Source organism: Hetaerina americana, unplaced genomic scaffold, assembly GCF_022747635.1.
Source record: "Hetaerina americana unplaced genomic scaffold, ioHetAmer1.1.p SCAF_20, whole genome shotgun sequence".
NCBI lineage: Eukaryota > Metazoa > Arthropoda > Insecta > Odonata > Calopterygidae > Hetaerina > Hetaerina americana.
The window spans coordinates 2930684-2947038 of NW_027286764.1; the positions used below are offsets into that span (position 1 = coordinate 2930684).

At 36.8% G+C, this 16355-nt stretch overlaps 1 protein-coding gene across 3 annotated transcripts; it reads right to left on the reverse strand.

Moving 5' to 3' along the window:
• Nucleotides 1–277: 277 nt before the first annotated feature.
• LOC139688551 (putative divalent cation/proton antiporter TMEM165) lies at nucleotides 278–16333 on the reverse strand. Of its 3 annotated transcripts, none has more exons than XM_071586099.1 (7): nucleotides 16222–16333; nucleotides 15705–15922; nucleotides 15261–15477; nucleotides 11743–11918; nucleotides 4470–4646; nucleotides 1942–2047; nucleotides 278–1649 (listed from the first exon to the last, which is right to left on the reverse strand). In XM_071586099.1, the coding sequence occupies exons 2-7, from the start codon at nucleotides 15840–15842 to the stop codon at nucleotides 1576–1578; spliced, it is 888 nt and encodes a 295-aa protein (XP_071442200.1). In that variant the 5' UTR covers nucleotides 15843–15922; nucleotides 16222–16333; the 3' UTR covers nucleotides 278–1575. The 3 variants fall into 3 exon arrangements, with proteins under 3 accessions (XP_071442200.1, XP_071442198.1, XP_071442197.1); XM_071586097.1 differs by having other exon boundaries at nucleotides 15705–16020; nucleotides 16222–16281; XM_071586096.1 differs by having other exon boundaries at nucleotides 15705–16305.
• Between the last annotated feature and the right edge of the window lie 22 nt (nucleotides 16334–16355).

Sequence of the window (16355 nt, forward strand, 5' to 3'; positions counted from 1 at the left end):
TAATCTGATCATCATATAAATATAGCTAGCTTCAATTCCATATCGAATCAATTCAAGGTTATTCCAAATCAAGGTGGAGCATTAACTGTCAGGATCAGCCATCAGCACCAAAAACATCCATTGTTTTCACCATTAGCTGCTTTGGCTGAAAGATGAATTTGACCTACCAATGAAAATTACAGTTATATGTGCAAAATAATGACAGTAAAATGCATCAATTAACAACAATGTAACCACAATTTAGGAAGCTTTGGCCAATTCAGTAAGAATCATTTTTATTCAGATTGAAGGCTTATAACAATGTTAGTTTGACCAATTTACAGTGTTAAAATAAACATAAATAAAAGATTCCTGTACAGGAACATTCATTATCTTCACCCTTAGGGTAGGAATGTTTAAAACTGCCCATTGACAATGCAAATTGCAGGCATTATCAAATCTCAACAGTAACATATTGTGTACAGTAGGTACAGACATAAATAGGAAGGATGGCACCTCTCTCTCACACACACACACAGTGGGCATAATCACACAAAAAACGAAGTATTAAGAGGGCAATAACAAACCACTAATGAACTCCTTTCAGACTGCAAACGTTAGTCATTAGATCAAAAGTAGCCATAGATATTTGACTTGCTCAGAATTAAATGAAAAATACAATTAACTTTTGAAACATTTTTACACCCTTCAAGCAAGAGCTCACTCTCATTACTTGGTACAAAAATAAATTCTCTCATTTGATTGATATATATTTACAACTCCAGGATTAATAATATTTCCTTGATACATCCGAATACAAAGGCAATAGTAAAAAAGGAGCTGCTATTTATCTAATAAAACTAAGTGTAGCCGCATTTTTAATGCAATCTGTCAAATATATGTAATCAAGTACCTACCAATTGAATAGACCAGAATTATATGTAGAAATAAGTTGGTATGCCACTTCACACTTCATTTTCATAATTGATGATATTTTATAATTAAATATGACAGCCACATAACAGGTCAAAAATCATCCGTTTGCAAACAAAAAGGTCTATTTCCATTGGCTGATGATTACCTTCACGGCATTATAAAAGTTTGACTGCAGCAATAAAAATAAAAGAGATCTAAATGAATACCTTGGGCACAACTTTGTAGTGAAGCAGGCCCATGAATAAATAGTTTGATGAAGGAAATTACATTTTTCAACAGTATGAGCATAGTTCGTGAAGAGAACTAACCTCAAAGTTGGTAACACCCTTTGGCATACACTTATCAATGAATGTATATTTTACCTTGTACCATGAAATTTAAATTGCACATGCATGCACACATAATTATTAATTAATCACTTAGGACAATGGCAACTCATTTCTCTTTGTTCTCTGCCAGTGCTTACATCAGGAATACACCAAGCATATCGCCACTGCCCAATAAATATAACACATTCGTGCTGGCAAACAAAAATTGACTTCCTATGGCAAGGTGGACAATTATAAATATGGACAAACAGCAACATTCATTTTGGTGGGGAACAATTATTCACCAAGAATTCACTCTAACAGATGAGCCTCTCACATCCTCTACAAGCCATCACTCCACATTAGGATCAAAAAACAACGCTGTGACAGCAAACAGAATGAACACTATGCCACCAACCAACGTCACTGCAACAGAAAAGAATAAACCTTTAAAGAATCACAATGAGTATGGTTCCAACAGGTCAGCAATTTCAAATGCAGGAAGTGAAGCTCATCATTGAGGTTAGCAATAGTGTTGTCATTAGGCCCTCATTTTCATTTACATCATCACTCAATGGGATTTCACATACATCCATGCAAGGACAAAGTTTATTTTTCTGAAGAGGGATTTATGGAAGTTTACTTTCAAGAGAGCTTACACTCCTCCCTTTAGGTCTCACCCTCAAAACAGCTTTTCAATTGGGAAGGGAACACTCACCTGTCCGCACTGAGATCCTCTGGGCAATCATCCTTCCACCAAGGACAGCCATCCCAGTACAAATTGCATGGCCCAGAATACCACCTATTGTGACACCAATCACATCCTGTGCAAGAAATTATTCGCTTACAAATTGTTTCTCATATCCATGAACATTCTTACAATATTAACGTTAAATAGTATCTTAGAGTGTAAGAGGATGCCTCGGTAGCTTAACCGGACAAAGCTCTCGGCCAGACATTGAGGGAGCCAAGTTCAAATCCCAGTCAAGGCGAACAATTTTTACATTCTGAAATTGTTACACTAAATAATATTACACTGGATTGGCAGTCATTTCACACTTTAAGAATAAAACAGGCATTCCCTCTCCTTATTAGACCTTTCATTTTACTGATGCACATAACAATATCAAAATTAATGTAGAGGAAGTGAAATTTACTACAGAATATTACTATTGATGGGAAAGAAAAATTTCGATTTCTATGCATTCCACTAATTTTAGTAACCATTTCCTGATGAGGAGTCATTTGGAATAACTCTCAGGTGCCATCTCTTGGCTAAAGAATAGAGGCACTAGATTGCTTAAAACCATGCAGATTTCAGGGGTAACTGTCTTCCTATAGGTAGCCCTCAAAATCAGAGCATCAGATCAGCAAATCAAAGATATGTAGTTCAAGTGAAGAAAACTTTTACCGGCTTGGAAAGTGACTCAGTGTGCCCATAATAGTTAGGAGGAGAGGATTCAACAACATTCATTGCCCACATATTTCAGAGAAGTGGTATTCATTTGAGTAAGCAATGGTGAACTGGTGTTCATACCCAAACTAATGTCAGAATTGCATTAGTTAAGAAAATGAGACATGTCTACAAGTATTTAAATCATTCTACTTAAATGAAAATGGTACTAAAAAATCTAGAATCCTAATTCCTTAAGTCCAATACATGATCTGGTCTCTTATACCCTATTTTGGTTCTTTTATGTGCCTACATGAATATTTTTTCACTAAATATTCTGACCATCTTTCTACCTGGCTTCAATGCTGAAAACAACAGTATGGTATGGATAATCACCTTCATATTAATGTGTACACGATCATTGCATTTCTTAATTTAACCAATAACTGATGAACCTAATCTGGAGGTATATGTATGAACACATGATATTAATGCAATGACCCTGGTAAATCTTAACATAAATAAAGAGGATTTAAATATGACCTATTTTTACTCTCTCAATGGTATGGCATTTTTGTTGAAAAGGAAGATATTTCCAATAGAATATAGTTTCTTTCTTTTTGTGCATACCTTGTACATCTTAAAGGGATAGAAAAAATTATAATAGTTTTCTGATGGCATGATAGGGTGAATTGATTAACTTGAAGCTCTTGGATTGGTCTTGTGTTAACTAGTTTCCACTGCAAACGGAAACTAGAAAACAAATTGAGCCCAAGTCTAAAGTATAGGTGGATGGATTCTGCATTCAAGAGTCATAATCTTAATTTACGTGCTTTCCCAGCACTTGCTCTCAAGTCTACCATCAGTTCAAGTTCTCCATCTCTGCTAATGCTAGATCAGCTAACTCATTGTCTCCAGCGATTCTGAATGGCCTAAGAAGTCTCAAGAATTAAAGGGCTTCAGAAGACAAGAAGATGATGAACGAGTCAGTCATCAAACCATCAGCGGAGATGAAAACTTGAATCAGGGTTTTCCATCAGGGAATCAGGGAAACCCAAGAGGATTTCATTCAATGTTAATTAACTTTGCCTGAATTTAACTCTGTTCCCTCCAATAATACATCGGTAATATTACCCGTGTCCAAGTGGAGAGATATCACACATTTTTCATATTCCTATTCAAATACAATATATCTACATAATACCCCACAAGCCACCACAAGGGCAGGTGGCGGGGGGTGTTAGGTCACCACCCGTCAAAGAGAACAATTTCATTTCAATATGTTGTGTGAATTCCATAAAGTTATGCCAGAGACAACAAATTTGCTCATATTCCTTTGATTGCTTTCTCTTATTACCAGGATTGCTGATCTGTGTTGCTCAGGCTAACCCTAGCAGCCATTTGTGGATTGTGAAGCACCCTAAATTTTGTTTCACATGCATAACGAATTGGCTTGACTTTCTCAAAATCATGATTTCACTTCATACATACAAGTATGAATTGAAATCATGATTTTGAGAACCTTGTTGCATTTGTCAATTATCAAGTAGTTGATACAGTTAATCATTTAGTTAATGAAAAGTACTAAATAAAAGGTCAGGAACTACAACAATTACTCACATAATTTTTACTTATATAATACAATCGTGTGAAATATAGGATCTTATTAGCTACTAAATAAAATGTTTACGCATTTGCAATTCTCCATAAAATGTACCAATAAAATTTAATAAAGTACAGTGATGCATTTCTTTAAAATGCATCAATACATTTTAATAAATGTCTCCCATCTCTTTGAGTGCATTCTGGAGATGAAGCCATCTTGCCTCCCCCTGGAAATGAACTAGGCTCACCTCTCTCGCTGCAAGGATGATGGTTGTCAGCTGTGACCTGTCACCCCACTCCGCCAGGAATGTTAAAGTAAAAGACTGCAGTAATATCCTGGACACAAATGATACTATACTTGGCTTTTTGCGTGCTCCTCCTGATTCAACATCTGCAGTAAGAGATGCACTTGCCTCTTTCTCAAACTGAAATTATGGACAAATCAAGTAGTCATTTATTCAGTGCATATAAATTGGACGGATACAATACGGAAACAACTTTAAACTATGACATTATAATTCATGAGGATGATACACTATTTCAGCATCACTATTCCAATACTCTTATGAGTCCCAAACAAAACTCCCTGTCTTAATTTATGTATGATAAAGCAGCAGTTTCACCCACAAAAGAGTAATATTAGACAATAAAAAATTACCTTGGAATAATATCTATATTACACATGAGTATGGAATGTATTTCCAAATTTTATACTAAACTATCAATTTGATAAAACTTTGATTAACATCAAGATTTTTGTGCAGCAGTTGCAAGGGACTTGCTCCAAACCACAAATGATGAACCAGGTTTTCTAAAAAAAGGTCATTACCACAGATGGTCATAGGTCTACGGCCCTGACCTGAAACTAAAGCATCTTCCCAACAGTTGGTTGACAAGATAAAGGAGAATGCAATGAGGCAGCTGACGACAATTCTGAAAAAGGACTTGGCTGATTCTTTTGAAAAGTGGAAGAGATGTGGAAGGATAAGAGTGTTAGGGTCCTATTGGAGTACTTCGAAGGGGACTAAGGCCTCCTCAATGTTCCACAGAGGCTATTTTTCTCAAAATATTGCAAGGCTGAATCCTTTCCAGACAGACCTTGTTTGCAAATAGTAGCAGCAGGGAAACATCCTTGTTAGCCCAACGCGTATGAAGTTTCACAGCAGTACCATATACGAGATATAACTAAACGCTCTACGTTGCCTATATTTACAAAATATTTGGGAATCTTTCAATGAAATTTTAAAACCCAGTTGCTAACTGTTGACTCAAAACGTTGATATTATTGACATATGTAATAATGGCAACCATTTTCTATGGCTGATGATGCAGGAAAAAAAAATACATAATAGTATTTTTTTAACGCATTGGCTTACGCTTATAGGTCAAACTTATACCGAGCACCCCATAGTCCCATAAGATGCAGGATGATGCCATGCCCATGCCATGAAATATGGCACGAGCACAGTTAGATGCACTTTTGAAAGATACCCTCGTTTTACAAAATGCGCTCTTAAATCATCCTGCATCTTATGGGACTATGGGGTGCTAGGTATAAGTTTGACCTATAAGCGTAAGCCAATTCGTTAAAAAAATACTATTATGTATTTTTTTCCCTGCATCATCAACCATAGAAAATGGCACAAGGGGCATTAATGGTAAAGGTACATTTCATGGCCCATGCCATGAAATATGGTACACACTGTTATGATCTGGGAAAAATTTAGGAATAGAATCTTGATTTGAAGTTTTCCAGGAGCTGCTGCAGTTTATGATTATAATTTAATTCTGCAGAAATGTAACAGCTTATTCAAGGGGATTAACCAAGGATGGCACACCAGGAAGTGGAATGTTGAAGCATTAATCAGTACAAAAAAGAAGGGATTCTAAGAGGTCCTGGAAAAAAATTGCATGACGCATACAGTAGAAGACAATTAGGAACATATATAAAACATTATGAAAGTCACAATTGAAACTATAAGAACAGTTAATAGGAGAAGGACAAGGAAACCATGAATTACTGACAAGATGATTATGAAAAGGTAGAACTGTTTACTCTTGGAAGTGTTTTTGACCAAGATGGTCAAAGCAGTTGAGAAATAAGATGAACACGGGCTAGGCAAAGAAGCTTTCACGAGGAGGAAGGAATTGTGATAGGGCATTAAGCCAGAATGTTAAGAAAAGGCACGTTAAAACTTTGATATGATGCGTAGTAATGCATGGACGGTATACATGATCATTGAAACAGGATGATAGGCATAGATTACAGGCTTTGGAAATGCAGGGGTGGAGGATGATGGAGAAGGTGAAGGGGACAGAAAAGAAAACAAATGAGGTGCTGGGTATGGTGGGGTAGGAAATGGGAATTCTGGGAGAAATTATAAGGAGAGAGAAAAATTGGATGCAAAGCATCTTGACTGGCAGTGGGATGTTGGATGGAATGAAGGGAGGAAGGAAGTATTTGGAATTGAAGGGGGGCTTTTCGTAGTGTCCGGTTGCTTTGTATTACAAGAGGCAAAGAAATTTATCATTGCTCTGCCAATGTCCAAACAAAACCTACCTTAAATGGAAGGATACCAATAATATTAATTATGTACCAGGGACCAGAGGCAGAAAGAGCAAGCTGATTGCCTAGTAGCATCACAGAAACAAGTTCAATTGGGAATGTGCATCTATGGGTTTCCATCTACCTAGCCCTCTCATAATATACAAAATGGCACCTGAACATAGTACTTGAAAATGTAGTTCCTGCAAAAACTTGATCCAAATTAATGACAAGTTTGTTTCATGTCACCAATGTTCATGAATATTTTACAGGACATGTACAGGGCTTAAAGAAATATCATTAAAAGCTGTATTTGAAGACTGGCAGGAAGAAATTTACTGGAAATGTTTTTCCTGCCGAACCTGCAAGATATTGCTATGCAACAAGGCTGCTTACTTAGGAACACTTAAACACTGAACTCAACAGTCCAAAAAGCAATCGGGAATCTATCACCGCCAAAAATAAAAATAAAATATTTTTGTCAACAAAATAAAAAATGTGACACACCAATCCCTAAATGAAACCGACAATGTGCCTGTTCCTTTGATAAAATACCCATCAAATCTAACTTTGAAGAGTGCCGAAATGAAGGTTAGTACATCTAAGTAAGTACTAAATCCAGTAGAAATCAGCAACAAGGAAAACACCAATAACACAGCCCAAAGAGCATCTACTATGCTTCCTTCTAATTGCGAAGGAAATGCCAACATTACGAGGAGCGGTTGTGTGAACAAATTCGGTGCGTGTGGTCATGATGTGAATGAAAATGATTTTTTTAATCAAAACAGTGAAAGTGGAAAAATCTGTTGTGAAGCTGAAAGTGCTCCATTACCCCCTGATCATGGTGATTTCATATAATTTTGACCCCAATGTTATCAAAGAAAGAAGCTGATTGAAAAGACAGAAGATGTTAGTGAGCCTGAAAGCTGCAACCTCACAGGTATTCCCAGGACGAGTGGCTTGCACGTTTGGCAATTTTCCAACGATAGAACTGCAACAGATACTGTTAAATACCACAAAGGAAGATTTTCCTTTGTGGTATTTTTAGAGTGATGTGGAAATTGAACCGTAGGCAACTACAGGGGATTACTCATCTTTCTGCATATCCACTGAGAGCAACCTAATACATTCTTTGAGGAGTCCAGTTGTTGACCGAGCGTTTTGGGACAAAAACGTACTTGTCAAATGTATTCTTTCTGGATAGCTCGGCAAAACTATGCTCCAAATTAAATCCTGGAGCTGATTTGATTGGTGAGACTGCAATGGTAAATATAGTATCAAATGACTTTCATTTTAAAATATTAGTTATCCAATGTTTAATTAACAAGCTTGAATAACTAGAAAAAGTTGTGAAAAACCAGACCTGATTTGCAATAGTGAGCACTGAATGAGAAACAAAAATATAACAATTCCAGGTTATCTTATAATTTATAAATATTGTCGGAATAATCATCGTCATGGTGGAGTGACTACGTTACAATATCTATTGAGTTATGCAATATGTCACATGCATCTCAACATCTCAATGGAGAGCTAACACTAGAATGCTTTGCCATTAAGTGCTCATTTTCAAACAAAATTTTTGGTGTATGTAGTTTTAGTACAGATCTCAACCACAAAATTTCAAGAAAAACTGGATAACTCGCTATTTTCAGTGGCTAACGAAACTAATAGACCAACAATCATTCTCACTGGCGATTTTAATTGTAATTTGTTGATAGATGGACATGAACACCAAGCTAACACCATGGTATTTGATCCCGCCTTGTCTGACCACTTTGCAGTAGTAACCATTTTTTGCGGCAACCACCAAGAAGCATCAAATACCATAGATTCTTTAATGATCTAACTTCAACTACCTTCAGGTAATGCTTAAAATCAAGATATGACAGAGGTGCATGGGAAAGACTCCCTTAATGATAGCTATAACGTTTTGTTCTGCTTTCATGCACAATTTTAATGTTACTTTTCCTCTTGAGCCCGTGAAACTTTTTTATGAAAAAACCAAAAATTGGATTACACCTGAAATCATTTACATGTCAAAGACCTTAAAAACAATGCTTATACTCCTTAAAATCTCAGGTGACCACTCACTACATCAACAACATTCTCAGCCTACGAAACAGCATTAGGTATCTAATAAGGAGATTCAAAAAGGAATAAATCAATGAACATTTAAGGAATGGGATGGTGCAGTGTCTAACGTACACGCTTCCCGCCCAAGAGGGTCCTGGTTCAAATCCTGAAGGCAACAAATTTTTTCATCAGTATCCTGATCCCTACTTTAAGTGCTTTGTGGAGAGCACTTTGTGCGAGTACCCTGTCCATTGGATGGGGCGTTTAACTACCAACCCCTTGGCGCCTTTCGATAAGAGTAGGCTAATGCTGACGCTGGGTTTCTTTCCACACTTCCTTTCCCATCCATCCCTGATGGTGCAAATGACCTCAGCTGTTGGTCACCTCCCATCAAAACTACTAACTACAACTAAAATTAAGGAAACATCTAATTACTCGAAAGAAGTCTAGAAAATTATTAAGTGCAACATGACTCACAACCTAATGTGGACACCATCTTAAGTTAATGACAAAAATGGTGGTATCACAACTGGCCCTACTAAAATAGCAGATACATTTAATATTTCATTTCTACTACTACCCCACACACTTCTAGGAGTAGTTTTAAAAGAGGCTACCATCTCTGAAATCACTCCCCACAAATCATTAATTCCATTGATGCACAGCATTTGAATGCGCAATCCACGGTTTGGGCAAGGGGGAAAACAATGGTGATGGTCCTATGGAGATTTGAGGGCAACAGCAAACCAAAGGAGAAGCTGCTGGACTCATTTCAGTTTCACAGTACGCTATGAAAAACGTCAAAACACTCAACCTTATCCTCATTGGCCTGCTTAATTGGTTCCATTAAGTATTAAGTGGTGAGTCAATTGAGAAAATGAGACTTAGTGCTAACTGACATTTTTGGTTAATCTCATGATGATATCAAAGGTCATCATCAAAGCGGGGTAAATCACCCAAAGTGAACCAGAGTTCAGAATGCCAAAACAACAAATATACAGGTTAAAATATTTTTTGGTAAAACCTCATACAAAGTGTACGAGGGTGGTCAGAAATTTTCTCAGCCTTGACCCATGGATGGCATCACCAATCGCATGATTTTTTCTTTTTGTCGGCAGAACTGTGAGTATGTACTGAATGAAATTCCAAGCCGTTCCATGCAGCAGTTTAGTGTAGGCCATCATTTGAAAAAGTGAGATGTGGTTTGGGATGAAATGGAAAAAAGCAAGTAGCATGCGGGGAAAAAATTCTCCATAATGAAGGTTTAACGCTGATCGAAATTCATTCGAGGATTTTATGGGGACTCTTTTCCTAAAATTTCCACAATGAAGACATGGGCATTCAATTTAAACATGGCCGTGAAAGCCTCCACAATATCCATGAGAAGGGCAATTAAAAATGCCACCACAACTGAGAAAACATTGAAAAAGTGCACGATATGATTTTGGAAGATCGGCATACAAAGTATACTGCTAAAGCTGTAGGGATATTAAAAGAACACGTTGGTTATATTTAGCACATGACTAAGCTTTGCACAAGATGGGTGATTAGCGTGCTCACTGCGGATCGGACGACACTTTCCTCAAAGTGCTAAAAGGGCTTTTCAAAAAAGCAGGAGTGATTTTCTGCGCTGATGTGTGACAATGGAGGAAACATAGATTCACCATTACGGATTCACACAACAGGCCATGCATCGCATCAAGGCCGAATCTGAAAGGTTCAAAGAAGGTGATGACGGTTACGACGACGGGGAAGGCCAAGGCAACAGGTTTTTTGGGTTGAGACAGGAATTTCGTTCATCTACTATTTTAAAAAGGTTAAACAATAACTGAAGAGTACTATTTTTACAAGTTAAGGAAACTGGATGTAAAACTTTGTGAAAGCACACCGGACTTGCAGAAGAAAATTGAGGAAGCCCTCAAACATCCCCATATTCATTAAATGAAGAACACAATGTATCTTTCCACTGTTCTTTATTTACGTACAACTAGTTTCAACGCTTAAGCATCATCATCAGATGAGCCAGGAACAATTGAATACCCCCCTATTCCCTGGATTTGGCTCTCTGGCATTCACACCACTTCTGAAAACTAGCATTTCTTCGCTGGTCAATTTTTTTAATAAAATAAAGAAGTTAATGTGGCTGTAGAGTAGCCCAGATATTTTACGATCGCCCTTGGGAAAGGCACAAAGAAAACAATAAATGCAAGTTTCCACCCAATTCCATGAGGCGGCGGAAAAGGCAGAGTGCCGAGACCTGGCACACCATGGGATGCAGTGAATGGCATGAGGTACACCCATCCAACCTCTGCCCAGTACACATTGCTTTGGCTGCAATTAGTGTACAAATGAAGTCATCTGTCCTTCACAAATTATAACATTTAATTAACTATATTGTTTCAACCAATTAAAATGTATTTTATGAATAAATTTGGATGCTTCTGCACATTTCAGCAATTTTCATTACTTTTTCATTTACATTGCTATCTTTCAACATCTTCTTAAGATATCTAAAACAACTAATTGACTGAAGATTAAAGATTCAAACCAGGATCCCCTGATTATTCACAGTTTTTGAGGACACCTTTTTTTCACCAGCCAAAGCAACTTGCTGGAAATTGAGAAATTCAGGTTCCTGGTGAACACTTTTCATGATATGAAATTCTGAAAATGTGAGCACACCAATAGGTGATCTATGTGCTCATGTGTGCTCACACCAGGAAACACCAAAGTTATTTTTGTGGAGGCATTTTCTTGAATTCCAAAATCTTTCTGAATTTCACAGCACTTATTTGAACAGCTACCCACTGGGGTCAGAAACTTTTGCAGCCACCTCCCTTATGAAAAGATGAGCTAAGACTTAAGTGCTAGAATGAACAATGTTCAAGCATATTACATACCTCATCCTCTCTTTTCCGTAAGTCTAATTGAACTTCTTCAAATTCTTCCTGACCTTCCGTTGGAGACATGTAGTAGCCCTCCTTAAGCATCTTTAAGCCAAATATGGCAAACAATGCCGTAGAGATGTAATAAGTAAGTGCTCTTGGGATGATGGTGGCCGCTAGTCCAAAAACAGCTGTAAAGAGGGTTTTCTTGTTTATTTATCTGTTTTTAGTACCCTGCAAGCAACAGCTTGAGTGTGGCATGGGGTGAATACTCACCAGACAAATTTTGACCCAAATATTAATACCCCTACCACAATTAGACAATGTTATTTAGATCCCTTTCAGTTTGTGGAAAAATGGCATCTTAAATCTATCTGTTCTACACTTAATCTCTCTAGTTTAATTGACATCACCTCACCTACCATAGCATGATGGGGGTCATAATATATTTTCAACATCGTTGTTAGAGACACATCCTTCTAATTTATGCAAGAGCTTCAATCTGTAATTTAACCTTCTCAGCGTGAGTGATTTCCAGCCTAGCTGCTCCAATATATTGGATATGCTACTAAGTTTATCAAAACAACGTTTTACAAATCTAGCTGCTCTACACTGCACACAATCCAATTCATTAATCAATAAAACAACATGAGGACCCCATAATACACCAGCAGCATATTCTGAATGAGATCAAACCAGAGAAAGATATCATTGCTCTTTAACCTTCTCATCACATTACCCAGGGACCCAATAAATCCTAATTTTTGCTAACTTTTCCAGATACTCCCCCTATTCCCCATGTTTCACCCAGGAGAGGTCGTGAATGAGGGTATCGTCGAAGTGTTTTGTCAAGTCCACACATTCCATTTCAATGTTCCCAATACATTAGGTGTTCAGGCGGGAATTGCTGTTATTCCAAAAGTTCATCACTATGCACTATTTTAGGTTCAATTCTAGTTGCCATGTGTTGCACCAGCTTTATATAGCATTAAGGTTATCTGCTAAAGCTGCTGTGTCCTCAAGATTATGGATGTAAACTCTGTAAACCACGGCATCATTGGCAAATAAACATATCTTACTAGTAACTACGGAGTCAATGTCGTTAACATAAAGCAAGAATTGGAGGTCCGATAATACTTCCCTGGGAAACACCTGAAGTTACTTCTACTAAATTTGAGCTAACTCCATCCACCACTACCCTTTGTACCCGACAATTCAAAAAGTCTTTGATCCAACCCAGGATATTTTTATCTATGCCATATGCTTCAAGCTTTGTAAGTAGTTTACTATGAGGTACTTGGTTGAAAGCTTCCTTATAATCTAGAAAAACCATGCCTACTGTAACATTGCCCTCTCCTGAAATAAGAATTTCATTACCAAAAAGCCCAAGTTTTTCTCGCAGGATCTGCCCTTTCGCAAACCTAGCTGATTTTTCATCAATAACTCCTGACTATCGAGATATCCCATTATCAAACTAGCAACTATATGTTCCATGACCTCGCACACTCCATTTTTAAATACTGGTGCTATGCTAGGCAGTTTCCAATTTATGGTAAACTTGTGATCTACTAGCAATTCGTCAAACATCATTTCTAGATACGGTGCAATATCTGACAATTCCTCAAATATACGAGAAGGTATTTGATCAGGCCAGCAGGATTTATTAGGCGTCATATTTTTCAGCAAACGTTCTATTCCATTACATGAGATTTAACTTTTGAGTATCAGTTGACAGGCATGATTTTATAATCTATTGGAGACATTCGATGATACATTGGTGAAAATGCATTGAAAGAAGGAACATTAATAATAGGACATTTAATAATTTAGCCTTTCCGAAAATGCTGGTTACTCTTTTAGGTTTATCACTTTAGAGAAAATTAACTGTCAACTTATTTCCCTGTACCTCTCTGACATACTACGACCAAAATGCTTTCAAATTTTCCGTTAATCTTTTCCTTTTGAATTCGCTTAATGCTTTCCGAAATTCATTCGTCGCATTCACTCTAGATAGCTTTTAATCATATGTGATCTCAAGTCTTTTGCAACTAGAGATGTCATACCTAATATTTTTCATCTTCGCTTGACATAGCCTTTGATGTCGCAATGCTTTTCTAACATCCACATGGTACCATCTACGTTGTGTGTTGTCTTTTATAAATTTATCGGGAATGAACTTGTTGACTGCTGAGTGCATGATCTAAAGGAAGTGACTCCATGTATCCTCAGTGTCTTGGTGATTACTATCTTTCTTAAAACTTGCAAATTGATTCTGTAGTAAGCACTTAAGGCCATTGTAGCCACCTTCTTTAAACAAGTAAATTTTCCTTTTAAGCTTCTTTTTTTGGACTCCATGTAGTGAAATCTTAGCTTTTACTGTCCTGTGGTCACTAATTCCAAACCAAACCGACCTTCGGGTTGATTACTGTCTTTATGGTCTTTTTATGGTCACTATTTTAGGGAATATACGTAGCTAATTAATCAAGAATGCCCCTTGTTGGTGAAGTGATAAGTTGATGCAAGGAGTACAGCGTAAAAGAATTCAATAGCGATTCGCATATATCTTGGTCTTTCCCGCCGTTTTAAAAATATATGTGCTCCAGTCAATATTTCATTTGCTGATCTAATTCTTGTAATGAATTATTTCAGCCATCTAGTGGTCTGTAAAATCCACAAACTTAATTGCAATTTCAACCACAAACAAGTCACAATAAATTTAGATTAATTACAGCAAGTCTCTACCATAGTAATTATTTGGAATGCAGCTTATCTCACATAAATCATTACATTATCACAAAAATGTATTTGCAGTGCAAGGATTGCATTCTCTTTTCCGGCTTGTGAAATAAGAGGATCAAAAGTACTGAAATCATTTCATTTACATTATTCAAGAATTCAAACCACAACTAAACAAGATATACACAAATATCAACTTGAAATAAGCATGATAATGCCATGATAGCATTACCTAGATTTAATTGCAATGGGCCAGGAAAAATGAGTTAATTACACAAGAAGCTTCCAAACTCAAAGGTGAATAAATAACAAGAAAATTCATAATCAAATCAAAGTAATATCTTTTGGACAACTTATACAGGGCATAAATTCCTGAATATTGACGTATCAAAGTGGCAGTTGTTTATATTAATACCAAATGAAACATTTACGGAACATCAATTGTATTTTTATGCTTGGATTATAAGTGGAACCTAGTTTTCATTCACATATCACCTGTGACCAATTTTACGTTACTACATACACTGAAATACTAGTTAATCCCAATTTACAAGGCTGAACCAAAATATTGGAAAAGATTATTCTCTGCAAGGGCTCTGTACAAATTACTAGTGGGAATCCCATTTCCCATGACATTAAGTTTATTCTTCATTAACTTAATGTCATGGGAAAATTTTTGCATGACTGAATTAAGAAGCTGTGGGCACTTATCAAAGGAAGCAATTGGCCTGAGTTTAACTTTTTTTGTATAAATAATAAATGTGATGCGGAATACATAATCATAAAATTATGATTACCAGATAAAACAGTCATTAATGCTAGTGCTGTGATGGCGCCCATGAAAACTGTACACCTAGGGTGTCTCATTGCCATTATAGCAGCAATAAAGAATGTTTTGTCTCCCAGCTCAGACACGATGATGACTGATATTGAAGCAACAAAGGCATGAACAAAACCCAAGCCTTTCTTAGTTGAGGATTCCATCGTAACTCCATCATTTTCTGCGTGACCGCTCTGGAAAATAAATTGATGCGTTTAAGATACTCCCACAATTCTGAAATATATTTAATAAAGTGTTAGAAATAAATGTAATCGTATTATATGCAAAAATGTGATCTAGAATCAAGTAGGTTAATATGCACGATGAATAAGGCAGTCATCATAATATTCGAAAGACTATACTTAAATAACTAAAAAACAAGGGTACTCTGAAAAAATTCGTAAGATGATCACGTTTATACCTGTGTTGGAGGAACTTCATACTTCATCTCCAAATCAATTGGCTCTTTCTCAGCGTCCACTGACCGTATTGTCACACCGCATACACAGAACACCAATAACCACCATAAAATGATGGCTTTTACAGTATAATTTTTCATTTTTATATTTAGAAGGATGTTGGCTGTTTAATTATTCAGAAGGATATTGTGTCAATGGGTAACACTGAAATTGCGAAGGGCTGGAACAAATAGTTTACACCACAATAAAGTTGACTTCACCCATCAATGATTCCCTGAGTAGCCGCCGATAAATGCACTTTATCAATTACAAACAATACTGGACGGATATCGAATAATTGGTGTCGGTAGAAAGGGATAAAATACGTTGAAAACCACTATATAGCTCTGCTAGCGAATTTCGCCAAGTTACACATCATCATTCCGGTTAACAAGCGATTAGAAGAAAAACAGCAAAAAAAATGTGATAAGTAACCGGATCGAGAGGAACAACTGATAAGAAATATAATCATTCACTCACGTCTTCAAGTCAACGTAGCCAAAATGTGTGCTTGGAAGGGATCTAAAAGATCAAATAACAACACCCCGTGTCACTTTCCATGATTGCGCACAAGGAGCTATTTCTTAAACAAATGACGTACGATTTTTTCTTGT